Here is an 18,262-nt window from a genome sequence, read left to right as displayed (position 1 = left end):
CATTTCTATTTTATGTTGCTCTTGTAACTTTAATACAACAATGAATATTGAAAGCTTGTAAATAGGTAAACACGATGAAGGATTTTGTGTAGAGTTCGATGTTTCCCAGCTCATCCAAATGACGTGGATATGTGATTTTAATGGTGAAAGTCACAATTCTTTTATTAAAATATTAAAAACTAATGCCCATCGAATATGACCAAATATACCTTGTGTCAGCTTGTTAGTTTCACCTGCGCACTTGAAGAAATATGGTCATATGGTTATTTGATAAAATTTCAGGGCCATTTTTATTTTTTGTTGCTCTTTAATTGTAATTGTAATACCACAATCTTTACCAATATGAGCACTAAAGAGCATTGAAAGCTTGGGTAAATACGTTGAAGAATTTTGTGTTGGGTTCGATTTCCCAGCTCAACCAAATGACGTGGATAAATGATTTTAATGGTGAAAGTCACTTTTACTTTAGTAAAATATTAAAAACTAAAAGAAAAATATATTATTTACCACTTGAACCAAACCTTGATCTCATCTTATTTCTACATTCTTATAATATATCCAAATATAATGAGTATATGTACTAGTTAACATTCAGGAAAACTGCTTTTCTTTTACAATGTGTTTGATGTTTCCCAGCTCAGCCAAATGACGTGGATAAGTGAATGTAATGGTGAAGCCATTGTTCCTTTAATAAAATACTAGCGGAATTACCCGTGCAATGCACGGGTTACTTTACTATATAGTAATATCTAAAATTTGTATAATATTATATTTATGAAATTTTGTATAACTTTATATTATATATATATAAAAAATGTTTGTCAGAATATATATATATAGATATAGAGTTGATTATTGAATAAATTTTATACATTAATGTTTTCTAAACAATTAAGAGATGTTAATGTCAATTGAGAAAAATCTTTTAGATGACAATTTTACATAAGATCATATTTCATATTCATTTTGCTTTCTATTCTAGAACTCTCAAGCATATTTTTCCTTCATATGTTTTCAATTGGCCTAATTCATCACTCCTTTATTAAAATAAGACATCTTATGTCTTCCCTTGAACTGGCCTCACTACCTGCCCATCCTCAATATATTTTGCAACATTTGACTGAGTGTCTCGTATACTCATTCCCTTGCTTCCCAAATGATTGAGAAAAATACCAAAGCAAAGTTAAATTAAAGATAGAAGAAAAGAACTCCACATAAAGTAGAAGAAAATTAGCAAATCATGCACAATTTTAAGGAAATTATCGTTGACAAAGTCATGCATGGCCGGTTAAAAAAATAAGAAAATGGGAAATAGAAATCATGAAGAAGAAGATAACACACGATATATCATGGAAAAGTGAAGAGAAGAAGTGCATACATGCCTGCGCAAATGATGAATGTCTCTGGAGAAGTAGAATCCTCGGAGGAAAAAAAATCAGGGGAAGATTAGATGAAATCATGGAGAAAAGATAGCAGAATTTTTTTTGGTACATCGGAAAGATAAATTGCACCCGCAAGGAATCGATCCCTGGACCTCTCTCAACCCAACTCATATGTCCCTCAGCTCCTACCACTTGAGCTATCCTACGGGGACAAAGATAACACAATTAATTATAGTAGGGAAAAGAGAAGAGGAGAATAACTTTAAATGATAGAATACATTATCTCATGGGTAAAGAGATTAAAAGTAGGGTACAATGCACCAAGTGAAATTGAAAAAAATATAAGGATTGAGTGTTATTTTTCCATAGAAAAGGAGAAGAGGAGGAGAAAAAAGTGTGTGTGGTAGAAAATGACGTGAAAGTCTCTATCTATATAGTGAATTTGTGTTGTAAACGTGTATAGAATTGAAGATTCATGATTGTTGAGATTTCTCTAGTTCCAAATTATATGTTTTGAATTGAAATTGAAATTTCGGAATTTTTGTGAAATTTGAGAGCCAACCACTATGATTCATTATGTTAAAACCTTAGAAAAGTTAGAAATCACTTTGTTTGATTGCTAATTTTTAAGAAATAAATTAGTATAATTTGAATCATAGTAGTTTGTCAAAACTACAATAGCCCAGTAACTCGAGATGTCAGCCATATATATAAAAGATTCTACACCTTTCGCGAAATTAATGTCCAAAAGTTATCCAGTACTAATGTAGTGACCTACTGCATAAATATGTGCCAATATTCTTGATTAATTAACCGGAGGTAACCATTATTTCATATTGCTTGACGTTGAATTAATTGCTAATTCTAACCCCTATAGAATGATATAATAATATACGTAAAAGAAGAAGAAAAAAAGATTAGGGAAAAAGAAAAAATTAAACCCAAAATAAGATCATTGGTAATGATATGGTTAAATCTAGTGATTCACACATGATAGCGTAGAATAAGAAAAAAATAAAGTAAAGTCGAAGAACATAACATAACAACACACTTCCAGTAAATTTTGAGAGGCATGAACTGTGTCTTATCTGCACGTGGAAAAAAAAAACAAATAACAACACATTAGTAAATTAGCAAAGTGAATATGGACATACAATAGAAATTTTCAAATAGGCATATTATACGATTGCAAAAGAAGAAAAACATTGACAATGAATATAACAAAACAACCCTAACTGTATCATTGCATGTGGTATATATGATTAGAAATAACAAACATTTGAACCAAATATATTTTTAAAGAAGATTGATGAAACAAAATAAGATATTGAACTGCGCAGTATAAACAAAAAAGAAATTAAAATCTTAATTGTCAAGATGTAGGAATAAAAAGAACAAACCATTGATCATTGGATGTTGATGAGGCAAAAATGAGTGAGGAATATAATTTTCTTCTTCATGTTATGAGAGAAAAGAATGTTGAAAACGTGAATATGAGAAAATGAATATATTGCAAAACATAAAAAAGAGAAAACTGACAAAATAATCACATGAGAATAATCCTAATTGATTGCGAACATAATATTTATATGACAAATTTGTGGAATATTCCATTTTTTGGAGAAAAATTTCCAGAATATGCTCTAGATTTTTGGAGAGAAATAGAATAATAAGGATCGCTAATGGAAAAAACCTTGGGAATTTGTTTAGTAATGAAATGTTTAGTAATGATGTGTGTCTAAAATATAAATTATTTGTTTGATTTGTAGAAGTTTTAGCAAAAAAAAAAAAGCAAAATTTTTAAAAAATTGATTTTTTTCATTTTTGAATTTGGAAAGGTAATTAATTATATTCATTAACTTTAGGTATTAATTAGAGTCATTAATAACTATTATAAGGGATAAAATGTTTAATATAGATTAAAATTTCGAAAAAATAAATCAAACTTAATAAAAACATGATGCTTATTTTATGATTTACCAAAAAAATCATGATGCTGGAAAAAAATATTTATTTGATTTGAAAACATTCATTTTCTTATCTTACTCATTCTACAACCAATTATTAATTAGATTTTCAACAATTATTATAATTAAGAAAGTTCAAATTTCAAATGTAAAATTAATATGATATTTCCTTCCAATATATTTTTAAAAATTAAACGTGTTAAAGACATAAATTATAGGTTAGAAAATAATGATATTTTAAATTAAAAGTTTCAATATTTATTATCAACACTGCTGTTGGAGTTGCACATACAAAGGATTCCAATTTTTGGTGTGTATCATATTTTTGAATTTGTAATAAAAAATTAATGTTAGATTTATTTTTAAAATAATTTCAAGTTATTTTTATATTTAAAATTAAAAAAAAAAGGATTCGTAATAATACTTGAATTGTTACAAACTTTCATAAATATAACATTTAAAAATATACATTCAAGTGTATCATATGGAATAAGGAATTATTAATAATAAATGAAATTAAATAGGGTGAGAGATGAAATATGTTGTAACAAAAAAAGTGGGATGTCTTTTTTTTTTCTTGGAGGGAAAATGAATTATTTAGGAAGGGACATGTGGCATAGGCTTCTAGAAGGAAACATTATTTTCATATATATATAGATTAGAAACTAATGCATATCGAATATGACCAAATATAGCTTGTGTCGGCTTGTTAGTTTCACCTGCGAACTTGCAAATTGTGGCCATATTTGTTATTTGATAAAAGCTCATGGTCATTTCTATTTTATGTTGCTCTTTCATTGTAATTGTAATACAACAATGAACATTGAAAGCTTGCAAATAGGTAAACATGAGGAAGGATTTTGTGTTGGGTTCAAAGTTTCCCTGCGCAGCCAGGTGACGTGGAGATGTGATTTTAATGGTAAAAACCACAATTCCTTTATGAAAATATTAGAAATTGATGCTCATTGAATATGACCAAATACAGCTTGTGCCAGCTTGTTAGTTTCAATTGCTTGCAAAACTATGGTCATATTTGTTATTTTAGAAAAAAGTATGGTCATTTTTATTTTCTGTTGCTTTTTCATTATAATTGTAATCCCACAATCTTTATCAATATAAGCACTAAAGAGCATTGAAAGCTTGGGTTTTACGTTGAAGGATTTTGTGTTGGGTTCGATGTTTTCCAACTCAACCAAATGACGTGGATAAGTGATTTTAATGGTGAAAGTTCACTATTACTTTAATAAAATATTAGAAACTAATGCCCATCGAATAAGACCAAATATAGCTTGTGCCAGCTTATTAGTTTCACCGACGCACTTGAAAAACTATAGTCATATTTGTTATTTTATGAAAATTTAAGGTCATTTGTATTTTTTGTTTCTCTTTCACTGTAAGTGTAATACGACAAGCCTTATTAATATGAGCACTAAAGAGCACTGAAAATCACTACGTAAAAACAATTTCGTTGTAATTGTAATACATCACGCGTTATCAATATGAGCACTAAAGATCATTGAAAACCGCTACGTAAATACGACGAAAGATTATGTGCTGGGTTCGATGTTCTCGTAATGGAAGATGACACATTTTGTGTTATGTTGCGTGTCTTATAAGACATTTTTCATGTGAGAGTAATAACAATGGAATAAAAATCTCTATAAGAGTGTTTGTGTCTTATAAGATATTAAAAATAAATACTAAGTGAGTGTATACTTAATGAGATTTATTCTTTTTTTTTGGTACATCGGAAAATAAATGATATTTATTCAACTTAATTATAGATTTTACCGCTTATAATGATTTTATTTGACTCATGGACAGACCCTATGGAAGACACATGTTGTCTAAATTTTTGAAATTTTCTTAATGAAAAACATGATAATTAAGTTAATTTATAGTCCAGATAGGAAGCCTATATATAATATGTAATTTATAGACAAACACAAAGAGTTCTATTATTTTTTCAATTCTCTAAAACAAAGTATGAAAGAACGAGTTATATATATATTCTTCTATAAAATACCTCACTTATCCTTTTCACCCAATTTAGATGAGATGAGAGGACATCATGTATTGCTCTATTCTATTACTATAAGAAAAATCAATCATATCTCTTTAAACTTTAATTGGATACTAACAAAAAATAACTTCAAATTACCATCTCATCTTGAATGGTTACAAACAATCAAAGTTTAAAAGTAGTTTTCACTTAATCCATGTCCTCTTTTCTTATCGTATAACATAATTCTGAGTAAAATATTCAAATAATAGAAATGTAAATTGATTTCATGTAATTTTTTTTATCTGAATATGTATTTTTTTATGTGAGGCAATACTATTTAGTTCCAAACATTCAAATCTTGATAAGACTAACTCTTCCAAATGAGTTTTTTTTCATAAAAAAAACTAAAAAAAATCTATTATTTACCACTTGAACCAAACCTTAATCTCATCCTATTTCTACATTCTTATTATACAATCAAATATAATGAGGACACACACTAGTTAACATGTAGGAAAAAAAAAACTTTTCTTTTAGGTACAATGTGTAAAATAAAAAGGAAAACAAGAACACCCAAAATTAAAGCATCACAAAGGAGATATCCACGAGGACGTCAGCCAACAAGGCAACAAGAAGTTCACTCATTTCCAAGGGCTAAGAATGACAATTAGATGTTCATCATAACGTGATCCATACTTTGCTAGGAAATTTACATATTAGTTTCCTTCCCTCAAGGTATGCCGAATATTTACTGTCCAGGGTCGACTAAACAAATCCTTGATATCCCAAGTAAACAAATCATAAAAAAATTTAGAGTCATTTCTATTTAATGTTGCTTACAACAATGAATATTGAAAACTTGTAAATAGGTAAACACGATGAATGATTTTGTGTTGAGTTCGATGTTTCCCAGCTCATCCAAATGACGTGGATATGTGATTTTAATGGTGAAAGTCACAATTCTTTTATTAAAATATTAAAAACTAATGCCCATCGAATATGACCAAATATACCTTGTGTCAGCTTGTTAGTTTCACCTGTGCACTTGAAGAACTATGATCATATTGTTATTTGATAAAATTCCAGGGTCATTTTTATTTTTTGTTGCTCTTTAATTGTAATTGCAATACCACAATCTTTATCAATATGAGTACTAAAGAGCATTGAAAGCTTGGGTAAACACGTTGAAGAATTTTGTGTTGGGTTCGATTTCCCAGCTCAACCAAATGACGTGGATAAATGATTTTAATGGTGAAAGTCACTATTACTTTAATAAAATATTAAAAACTAAAAGAAAAATATATTATTTACCACTTGAACCAAACCTTGATCTCATCCTATTTCTACATTCTTATAATATATCCAAATACAATGAGTATATGTACTAGTTTAAATTCAGGAAAAATACTTTTCTTTTACAATGCGTTCGATGTTTCCCAGCTCAGCCAAATGACGTGGATAAGTGAATGTAATGGTGAAGCCATTGATCTTTTAATAAAATATTAGAAACCAATGCATATCGAATATGACCAAATATAGCTTGTGTCAGCTCGTTAGTTTCACCTGCGCACTTGCCAACTATGGCCATATTTGTTATTTGATAAAAGCTCCTGATCATTTCTATTTTCTGTTGCTCTTTCATTGTAATTGTAATACAACAATGAACATTGAAAGCTTGCAAATAGGTAAACACGAGGAATGATTTTGTGTTGGGTTCAAAGTTTCCCAGCACAGCCAGGTGACGTGGAGATGTGATTTTAATGGTAAAAAACCACAATTCCTTTATGAAACTATTAGAAATTGATGCTCATTGAATATGACCAAATCCAGCTTGTGCGAGCTTGTTAGTTCCAATTGCTTGCAAAACTATGGTCATATTTGATATTTTACAAAAATGTAGGGTCATTTTTATTTTATGTTGCTTTTTCATTATAATTGTAATCCCACAATATTTATCAATATAAGCACTAAAGAGCATTGAAAACTTGGGTTTTACGTTGAAGGATTTTGTGCTGGGTTCGATGTTTTTCAACTCAACCAAATGACGTGGATAAGTTATTTTAATGGTGAAAGTTCACTATTACTTTAATAAAATATTAGAAACTAATGCCCATCGAATATGACCAAATATAGCTTGTGTCAGCTTGTCAGTTTCACCTGCGCATTTGCAAAACTACAGTCATATTTGTTATTTGATAAAAGTTTAGGGTCATTTTTATGTTTGTTGCTCTTTTAATACAACAATGAGCATTGAAAGCTTGTAAATAGGTAAACACGATGAAGTATTTTGTGTTGGGTTCGATGTTTCCCAGCTTAGCCAGATGACGCAGATAAGTGATTTTAATGGTGAAAGCCACAATTCCTTTATGAGAATATTAGAAACTGATGCCCATCGAATATGATCAAATATAGCTTGTGCCAGCTTGTTAGTTTCACCGGAGCACTTGAAAAACTATAGTCATGTTTGTTATTTTATGAAAATTTAGGGTCATTTGTATTTTTTGTTTCTCTTTCACTGTAATTGTAATACGACAAGCCTTATTAATATGAGCACTGAAAACCGCTATGTAAAAACAATTTCGTTGTAATTGTAATACGTCAAGCGTTATCAATATGAGGACTAAAGATCATTGAAAACCGCTACGTAAATACGACGAAAGATTATGTGCTGGGTTCGATGTTCTCATAGTGGAAGATGACAAATTTTGTGTTATGTTGCGTGTCTGATAAGATTTTTTTCATGTGAGATTAATAACAATGGAGTAAAAATTTCTATAAGAGTGTTTGTGTGTTGTGGGGTTTTGAACATTATCGCTCGTGTTAAGATATTGAAAATAAATACTAAGTGGGTGTATACTTAACGAGATATGTTCAACTTAATTATAGATTTTACCGCTTATAATGATTTTATTCGACTCAAAAGAAATGGACAGACACTCAATGAAAGACACATGTTGTCTAAATTTTTGAAATTTTCTTAATGAAAAACATGATAATTAAGTTAATTTATAGTCCAGATAGGAAACCTATATATAATATGTAATTTATAGACAAACACAAAGAGTTCTATTATTTTTTTAATTCTCTAAAACAAAGTATGAAAGAACGAGTTATATTATTCTTCTATAAAATACCTCACTTATCCTTTTCACCCAATTTAGATGAGATGAGAAGACATCATATATTGCTCTGTTCTATTACTATAAGAAAAATCAATCATATCTCTTTAAACTTTAATTGGATACTAATAAAAAATAACATCAAATCACCATCTCATCTTGAATGGTTACAAACAATCAAAGTTTAAAAGTAGTTTTCACTTAATCCATGTCCTCTTTTCTTATCGTATAACATAATTCTCGGTAAAATATTCAAATAATAGAAATGTAAATTGATTTCATGCAATTTTTTTTATATGAATATGTATTTTTTTATGTGAGGCAATACTATTTAGTTCGGACATTCAAATCTTGATAAGATTAACTCTTCTAAATAAGTTTTTTTTTTCATAAAAAAAGCTAAAAAAAAATCTATTATTTACCGCTTGAACCAAATCTTGATCTCATCCTATTTCTACATTCTCATTATACATTCAAATATAATGAGAACACGCACTAGTTAACATTTAAGAAAAATACTTTTCTTTTAGGTACAATGTGTAAAATAAAAAGGAAAACAAGAACACCCAAAATTAAAGCTTCACAAAGGAAATACCCACGAGGACGTCAACCAACAAGGCAAAACAAGAAGTTCACTCATTTCCAAGGGCTAAGAATGACAATTAGATGTTCATCATAACGTGATCCATACTTTGCTAGGAAATTTACATATTAATTTCCTTCCCTCAAGATATGCCGAATATTCACTGTCCAGGGTCGACTAAACAAATCCTTGATATCCCAAGTAAACAAATCATAAACATGACATTCAATGGTGCTTCCTTTAGTAAAGATAACGCGTCCAAAGAATCAATTTCACATCGACAAAACACTTACATGCAATTTATACTCTTATCCCATGAAAAACTCAATTACCCACTTTCTATTTACTTTAGTTTTTTAATGTGAACAAAAGTATAAACCTTACCTCTTAGCATTTATCTAATAAAATCCTACATATTTAATGTTCATAAAAAAAAGAATAAACCCAAAATATTGATTCTTGAAGATTTAAAAGATGACCCTTCTCATTCTCAAACTCTAAACCCTCTCTCTCTCTCTCTCTCTCTCAAACACACACACACACACACCAACCTCAAAAGCCTACTTGCTGTACGAGGCGGTGTTGGCCCTGAGAGAGAGATCGATCCACCATGATGTCTTCCTCCGGCGCCGGCAGGTACATGGCCTTCCCGCCGTCACCGTCAGCTCCTCCATCCCCTCACCTCTCCGGTCTTCGTTCTGCTGCCTCCTCTGCTCTTGCTGAACAGGACAAGTACCCCCCTCTATCTCTTTCTCTCTTCCTATTCCTCTAGGAGCTGGATCTTCACTCCAATTTTCACTTCCTGTGTTTCATTTCTCAAATTACTGTTAAAGTTTCTTCCTTTCTCTTCATTTTTTTTGTCTTTGAACTTTGATTGACTGATTTCCATGCTTTGCTCTTGGTGGGTATTTTTTATTTATCTGGGTATTTGTTTGAATGGTCAAATGGGTCATGCACTCTTCACTTGTGTTTTCTGTAGTTGGGTTTGTTGACTGATTGCATAAAGGTTTGATCTTTATGACCTGATCTGCCTGTTGACTGAATTTGATCATGCAAGCAGATCTGTTGTGATGCAAATCTGATTGAAAACTAATGTGGTAATTAGTTCTTGATGAACAATGGTTGGGCATTGATTCAGATTTCAATGCTTGTCAAATTTGATAGTGTATGATTGTTGTGTTTGAGTCCATTTGGTCATTTGATTGTTTTAGCTGACTGATCATTGTGGGAAACAAGTTGATCTTGTTGTTGCTGTGCTTTTCTCCTGAGAAATGAGAACTTGTAGATGAATTGACTTCATTGCTAATTCATCATATGTCAAAGCACTATCCTTGCCCTTTTGTAGTTTCTGGTCATGATCAGACTATTTTTGCTAATTCTTGGTTTACTACTATGTATGTGGATGTCGATACTCAGAATTTTATTACATTTACATTTGCTCTTGTGATTAACGAATGGCTACAATGTCGTACTCCAATTGTTTTGTTTTCCTTTATTTTCAGGTATTTAACTGAGTTATTGGGAGAACGTCATATTCTTGGTCCCTTCATGGCTGTACTTCCACACTGCTATCGATTGATCAATCAAGGTAAGATTCGTTTCTCTAAACAGAGGTGAATTAGCCACTCCCCCCATCTTCTCATTCTTTAGTTTTTGTATGATAGAATCAAATGGCTTAACTCTTGGGCTCTTGCGCCGTAAGTTTCATTTTTTACATTTGATTTTTTTTATCATTTTTCTTTGTTTCATGTAAGTGTTGTATATCTTGTCTTATCCATGAGCAAACCCCTCTCCTTACAAGTGAGATCTTCAAACCTCTCCTGAGGTGTAAATTTGAAGAATATATTATGAGAGCCGCACTTACCCATGTGGGCCCCCCATCTCCCATCAGTGTGCTGGAGACGATTCTTTCTGTATCTTCGACTTTATCTTCTCCCTCTGACAGAACAAATCTCTTATCTCCATATTTACTTTCTAGCAGGTCTCTCAACTATTATCTTAAAATAAGACATTTCTTCTGCTCTTTGCTACCATAGCCACTTCTACATCAAACTTGCAACCATTCTTATTGTTTGAAAAGATCTCAGATCCCTCATACTTGTGACTGGGAAGAGTCTCTAAGGAGAAGTTGCATCTTGATCTGAGCTTCTTCCCATATATAATATGAAGAGCTAGATTCTTAACTGCTTTCAACGTATAGTCTAAAAAAGTGAGGGAAATGATGAAGGCTTAAGATAACTACGCGGTTATTAGTGACGTAAGTTTAGGATTTTTTAAAAATGTTATTGAGTGTACTTTTTCATAAGACCAGAAGATATTTTAAGTTTTTAGTTGAATGATTGGATTATAGTTTTGGATAATGAAGAAGGAAAAATAAAGAAGAAAGGCTTAGAATTATGATATGATGCAAAAGACATAACACTAACCCTTATTTACCATGTCAAAATTGTGAGTCACCTCATGTCGTAGGATTTGGCGTTTTACGAGTTTTGCATCCATCTGCAATTACATTTGCGACCAAGTAAGATTGTTAGATCGTGTGATCTGCGTTTTTTCCGAGCTCATGACCTATGACTCTGTGTTTGACTGGGTAGGTTTCTCGACCTGCGTTGAAAAAACCCTTGATTCCTCCCCAAATCATACCTAACCTGACCACTCTTCTCATTTGTTCATTCCATCAATTCTGTCTCTCTTCGTGCAAGTTTTTCTGAGAGGCGCTTTCTGAATCTCTCCCAATCACGCACTAAACTCCCCATCTCTGCTGTCTCGGCGCTTCAGCTTGAAGCTTTTGCACTACTGTCAACACTCTCCACCATCTTTGATCTCTCTGTTCTGATTTTTCCTTGGCCTTCAAACCCCTCTCTCTCTGCGGCTTCTGCTAGGTTCCTTTGCTGCCCGTCTTTGTCCAAGTGGCGGAGGTGCAGGAGTAAGGGTCTAAGGGAGAAAAAGGTAGAAGGCGGCTGTGTGTTTTGTCTCCTAGGTTATAAAAATTGAATTATCAATAATACCCCAACTACTAGAACTGAAAAATCAATAATACCCCCAACTGATAGAACTGATAAACAAAAAAATGCCATCAACTAATAGCTCCAACATTCTAATTGCTAGGGCAATTATGACTTTATGAACCGTCTTCTCTTTCAAAAAACCCTAATCCCTGTAGCAGCAAAATAGCGACGGCTGCGATTTTGGCCGATAAAGCGGCTGAGACTGCCGTGATCGCTACCTCCGCTCCACCCCGCACCACTGCGATTGCACTGCTTTCGCGCGCCATTGACAAGTATGATATTAGTTATAATAATTTTTTAATTAAAATACAGGTCTTACAGGCTGTGTTATTTAAGGTTTTTTACCCCTCCCAATCCTAGGTAGATACCGAACTCCTAATTCTAATCAAATACGGAAAATAATCAGGATAAGTACTCAACACTTGATTGTAATTAAGTACGGTATGAATGTTAAAAACTTGGCTGAAAAAGTTCTGGTGGTGGGCGAGAAGTTTTTGAATGACTGGGAAAAGTGCCTGATTAGGCTGTTATGGTTGGGACTCGGGAGAATTCGTGATGGATATTTTCATGGTGGTAAGGGCTTGCTGAAGGTGTCACAGCGGCAGAGGGAAAGAAGGGCCACTTAAGAAGAGAGATTTTGGGTGATAGTGACATTATTGTAGTAAAATCCCAAACATTAGGAAACTTAGCAGCAGAATAGTGACTAAAAGAGTGATATAAGGTAGGAGGAAAGGGAAGAAATATCAACTCCTTATTATTGTTAGATTTTTATTATATGATAAAGAAGGCAAAACATTAACCCTTATTTTCCAATACTACGCTCATAATCCTAATCAAATATGTAAACTAATTTATGATAATCACTTCACTTGACTGCAGCAGTAAGTAACCTGCATTAATTTATTTTTTGAAATCGGTTAATGTGCAGACTGCAGAATGCTTTATACTAGAAAAGTAATAGAAGAGGATAAATATACATATTTTCCACGTTGTTTTACAAAATTGCACTGAGTTGTGAAGAGTTTTATGCAGTTACCGTTTATAGATGTGTGTGCATATTTGATCACTTATTAACTTTTGCATTTGTTGATAAATCTTTGAGTTTGTTTAGACTGAGAAGTGTTGAGTATGTATCATACATAGGATTCTGAAGCAGTGGTGTGACTGGGAATTAGTTTGAAGTATTTGATGAGATTTTTTTATTAAGGGAGGGGGGGTGGAGATGGGTTTTAAGTTAAGGAAACATGTTAGCTTGTTGTTTCCTCTACATGGTTTAGCAGAAACATTTTCACCAGCTATAACATAATGTAGTTATTTAGAAGGGGTGAAGATTGTAAATGGAATAATATTGAAAGTCCAGGTCAAGAACCCTAGCTTCCAACCTTACTTTACGGTTGTGTTTGATGGAAAAACTGCTTATTTTCTTCTAAGGGCCTATTAAAAGGTCTCAACAAACATAAAATCATAACCATTCATCATATAAGGCTTAGTTTAGTTAAATCATAGTCAGTCAAGTTCTCAAAATCAGATGACTTTTTAATTTACTCAATAAAACTAGCGACAGGGTGTCAATATTTTGGAGTCTACCAAAAGTTTATGACACGAGTGCTCTAAATTTGAAGAAAAAACTTGTAAGTTCTTATTGGAGTGAATTAATTGGTGCTGAAACTAAGGCACTTAACGATCATGGTAAGTTGTCTCATTCACCTTATAATCCATGATCCTTTTCTATTATAATGAGTGTGTTTGGATGGAGGAGATTTGATAGAAAGGGAGGACGAATGAAGGATGATTCAAGTTGACATTTACCTCTTTTGCAATTTTTTTTGTTATGTGAAGAAGAAACAGGGATTTCGTGTAGCACTAAAACCTTCCTGTATTAATATCAATGAACATTTTAGAGTTCTGTGAGGATTTTAACATCCACAAAGAGAAGGAAACTACTACTTAATCCCTCATTCTCTTAAAGAAACTATAACTTAATACCTCGTTCTCTTCCCTATCTTTCCCCACATTTTCTTTCTCTTTCCCCCCAGAACTTCCAGTTGGATAGTAATTGCATGGTTATTATAATCTTTGTGAATTGACTAAGTAAATGTTTTTATAATACTTCCTTTTTTACTTGAGTGGAATGTTTTATTGATAAATCAGTGGTTAAGCAATTGACAATATTAGATGCTATTAGTCTTTTTCTTATCTGAACTTGATATACCAATAGAGGGTTCATTCATGTTCTTTCTATGGAGTTAGTTTGTGTGTAAAGGTTCTAGGATTTGAGTTGTTAGTTTTTCTTATATGAAAGTAATGAAAGGAAAATTTTCCAGCTGTTGTATGTGATTGCTGCTTTATGGTATTGTTATGGTTTGATATAATTGTTTATACTCTTGAGAGTTTCTATGTATAAACAAGCCCTGAAGTTTCAATGGAAGTACATGTTTTATTTTTATTATGTTGGAAGTACATGTTTCAATGGTTTGCTAACCAAATCTTTTTGAAGTGACTTTTCTGTTAATGTGAAATGTGAATGTCTACCTATTTAAATATTTACAAGATGACACTTGACTGTATTTGTTTTCTTTACTATTAGAGTACTACCATAAAAAGTTGGAACATATCTAATTGAGATAGCATTTATTTTTTACTGACTCAGCAAACATCCGTGTTGTCTATCGATTATATAGTGACTGCTAACTTGTTAACAAATGCTGACTGGTACATGTTATTCTTGAAAATTGACATTTTTGGAGCAGAAATTTTGCGTGTAACCACGCTGTTGGGGAATGCATCAGTTTTAGGTCAAAGTAGGCTTGAACATGCGAGCCCCCTGGCTACTGGAGGAATATTTTCAAATGGAGGTGCAGATGTGAACGGTTGGGCATCAAGATTTCAATCAGAAGTATGGATACTAACCATTAACATAACTTCATTTCGTTCTAATTCTGTATTTTAGAAGTATTTCTGACAATTTTTGCTAACTCATGACATTTATTCGAGTGATTGTAGTTCTAATTGTTTTTGGCAGGTAGTGAAAAGCTAACAACAGGCCCTGACAATTAATCTATAGCTTAGTTTCTACAGGAACCCTGATTATGGATCTAATGTTGATTTCTTCTCTGTATTAAGATAAAGCAGATGTCAATACTTGATGGCATTGCAATTTTCTACAAAATTACAGATGTGATGAATAGTGTCAGATGGATAAATCTGAATGCAATCACATGGGAATCTTGATTTATTTATGGTAGAAATAGAATGCTAACACTAGCTACATGAAGTGTTTGCCTGTGAAATGTGAGACAGGAAGTTCTATGAGGATTGAGGAACTAACTTGTTGGCTAAGTTGCTCAAATCAGTCTTATTTTCCTAATACCTTTCTGGTTTGAGTTCAGCTGTAATTCCAAACTTCAGTTAACACATTATTTTCTGAGACCTTGATCCTCTTTGATTGACATAGTCAGGACTCAGGATATGTTTGTACACTTTCCTTGTTATGTGTTTTGAACTTCTTTTGAATTTGAGAAGCCAGTGTATCCCTTTTTGGTGATCTCTGTGGCCTTTGATAGAGTAATAAATTTAATGTTCATTTTCATGCCAATAAATAGACTGTCATATCTGTAAATGCAATTGACATTGGAATGAAAACATGCAGATGCCAAGTTTGTTACAGTCCTCGGCAACACCAAGTTGGCTGAGTCCACAAGGTAGCTCATCCGGTCTTGTTGTTAAAAAGACTATGAGAGTCGACATACCTGTGGAAGTATATCCTAATGTATGAATGATCATATCCTGCTTCTGTATATACTCAACTATTTTCCATATCCAGAAATAATATAATATCAACATTATTTTATTGCAGTTTAACTTTGTTGGTCGCCTCCTAGGCCCTAGAGGAAACTCTCTAAAGCGCGTAGAAGCAAGTACTGATTGTCGTGTCTTGATCAGGGGCCGAGGTAGCATAAAGGATCCAGCTAAGGTAAGAATAAAAATATGATTTTTAATTTAATTTGTAGCAAGTCTACATGATCATTTTGATGAAGATAAAGTTACTGTACTGTAACCTTAAAAGCTGTTTGACATTGTTATTGTACTGTGTTGCACATTATCAGATCAAAGTGTTTACCCTATCCTTGGGTGAATGTTTTTCTATTTATTTATTCAGAGATCTATGACTTTCTTCTGGTTCTTGTCAGAACAATTATATTAATTTGTATTGCATTCTATATTTTCTGAATGTATGAGCGGTAATGCTTGTGGTTTATCCAATCAGCTCAGTGAATCCAATGTTATTGCCTATATTGCTTAATGTTCAGTATATTTTAGTTGGAAATTTAGGTTCTAGTTAACAAATTTTAATCTAATTTGTAGGAGGAAATGATGAGAGGGAAACCTGGGTATGAGCATCTGAATGAACCTCTCCATGTTCTAGTTGAAGCAGAATTTCCAGCTGAAATCATAGATGCCCGCTTGATGCAAGCACGTGAAATACTTGAAGATTTGCTTAAACCTGTGGTATGTTCTTGTGCATTCAATTAAGATTTGGCAGCATACGCAACTTCATAGGGATACTGTTTGTGCTAACTATTTGAAGTTTTATCTTCCAGGACGAATCTCAGGACTACTACAAGAAGCAGCAGCTTCGGGAACTAGCACTGCTCAATGGCACTCTTCGCGAGGAGGGTTCTCCTATGTCTGGTTCTGTTTCACCCTTTCACAACAGCCTTGGTATGAAAAGGGCCAAGACCAGGGGGTAATTTGTCCTGAAGGGTGAAAGGGTTTTTGTGGTTGTCTTCAGTTTCTACAACAGCACTTGCCACCGGTGATGTTGTCAGTGAATGCCCTAAACTCCCATCCTGGCAACATATTGCCAGTTCAGACCTGTTCTATGTGCAGTGTGTTTATATTCAGTTTGGGAAGGTTTAAAGATGGTAGCGCGTAGTAAAGGTCCAGTTGAATTTGGTGAATTTACCTTTTTTATGTTGGTTAGGTGGTTTGGTTAGATTATCACCAAATCTTTCATATTATTATGGGTTATATTTCAGCTTGCATCGATAGTTTTGATATGGTTTCGGGAACTGATGATGATGATGTATGGTTTGTTCCCAGATTGAGGCAGATGTATTATCTGCTTCAATGCGTGTATGGGTGACATTTTATAGTATCAAATGTAGATTATAGATTTGTGGATTTTTTCCTCCCAAACAGTCAGCTTAATATGCATGTTCCGAATTGCCTTTCCTTACTGGCCGATTCTTTTCCAAAGTACATTATAGCATGTTTGTATCAGCTTCCCTTTCACCAGGATCAACTTTGGAATCCATAAGCTACTCACAAAAGTTCCTTTCCATAATTGATTCTTGCTTCAGAATCAATTGTAGAAGGATTTCTTAGTGTGAAGACTTCATCCTGGCAGTGATATTTTCTTTGCCATTGATTAATGCCTTTCTTTTTGTCTAGTAAATGGTGCGAAGTGGGTCATCCAATTCTCCAAGACAAGGTTTTAGTGGTATGCTGAGGAGACTAGTAGAGGCCTAATGCGCCAATCTAGATGATTACTACACAGGTCCAAATTGTAAGTAGTTTATTTAGTTGCAGCTACTCTACTAGCTCAAAGGCGCCATGAGATCTCTTCAGGGGGGTGATGCCCTCCGAAAGAGATTTTAGATGTCTCCTTGGAGGTTCAAACAGGTGACCATGAGGAAGGTGACAATTTTCCTTCTCGATTATTTCCAATCATGTGAACTTGACCTTGAATTTTTCAATTCAATAGAGTCATAGAGACAGGGTTGTTCCATGTACTCTTGTTTTATATCAGAAATTTTCACTACTTCAGTTGTGGGATTATGTGTTAGTTAAGAAAATTTCTCATCTGAGTATCAATTTCAGAGTTGAAACTCCTGATATTGTAAGGTTTTTTTTTTTTAATTATTGTGAGTATGACTGTTACTAATAGAAAAAAAATTGTTAAGTTAGTTCTTAGCAATTTATTATGGGAAATTTTATATCTCAGAGCGGGGAACTGAATTTGTTTCCACTGGAAGCTTCTTCATCTTTAGTTTCCAAAAAACAGGTCTGGTACCTTATACCCTTGGTTTCAAGCTTCCTTTACTATTCTGGTACGTGAGAAAAGTTGTGATTTGTGTGGACTGCAAGTATCAAAGATTGTGTGTTGAATGCATGTTGGCCACTTTGAGTTTGTGA

The 18,262-nt window shown here is 32.8% G+C and overlaps 1 protein-coding gene across 1 annotated transcript; it reads left to right on the top strand.

Annotated features, from left to right (window-relative positions):
- The first annotated feature begins 9,525 nt into the window (after positions 1 to 9,525).
- LOC130745561 (KH domain-containing protein At5g56140-like) lies at positions 9,526 to 17,250 on the top strand. Its single transcript, XM_057597877.1, has 7 exons — positions 9,526 to 9,788; positions 10,559 to 10,644; positions 14,815 to 14,960; positions 15,714 to 15,833; positions 15,921 to 16,037; positions 16,430 to 16,573; positions 16,666 to 17,250. The coding sequence occupies exons 1-7, from the start codon at positions 9,667 to 9,669 to the stop codon at positions 16,813 to 16,815; spliced, it is 885 nt and encodes a 294-aa protein (XP_057453860.1). The 5' UTR covers positions 9,526 to 9,666; the 3' UTR covers positions 16,816 to 17,250.
- Positions 17,251 to 18,262: the final 1,012 nt, after the last annotated feature.

Source organism: Lotus japonicus, chromosome 3, assembly GCF_012489685.1.
Source record: "Lotus japonicus ecotype B-129 chromosome 3, LjGifu_v1.2".
NCBI classification, from domain to species: domain Eukaryota; kingdom Viridiplantae; phylum Streptophyta; class Magnoliopsida; order Fabales; family Fabaceae; genus Lotus; species Lotus japonicus.
The sequence above is the reverse complement of the archived record's forward strand: the minus strand, read 5'-3'. Positions and strand labels throughout refer to the sequence as shown.

Coding starts and splice junctions, on each gene's coding strand:
- LOC130745561 (XM_057597877.1), top strand. CDS start 9,667: ATGATGTCTTCCTCCGGCGCCGGCAGGTACATGGCCTTCCCGCCGTCA. Junction 14,961..15,713: donor CATCAAGATTTCAATCAGAA/GTATGGATACTA, acceptor GAAAACATGCAG/ATGCCAAGTTTGTTACAGTC. Junction 16,038..16,429: donor GCATAAAGGATCCAGCTAAG/GTAAGAATAAAA, acceptor TCTAATTTGTAG/GAGGAAATGATGAGAGGGAA.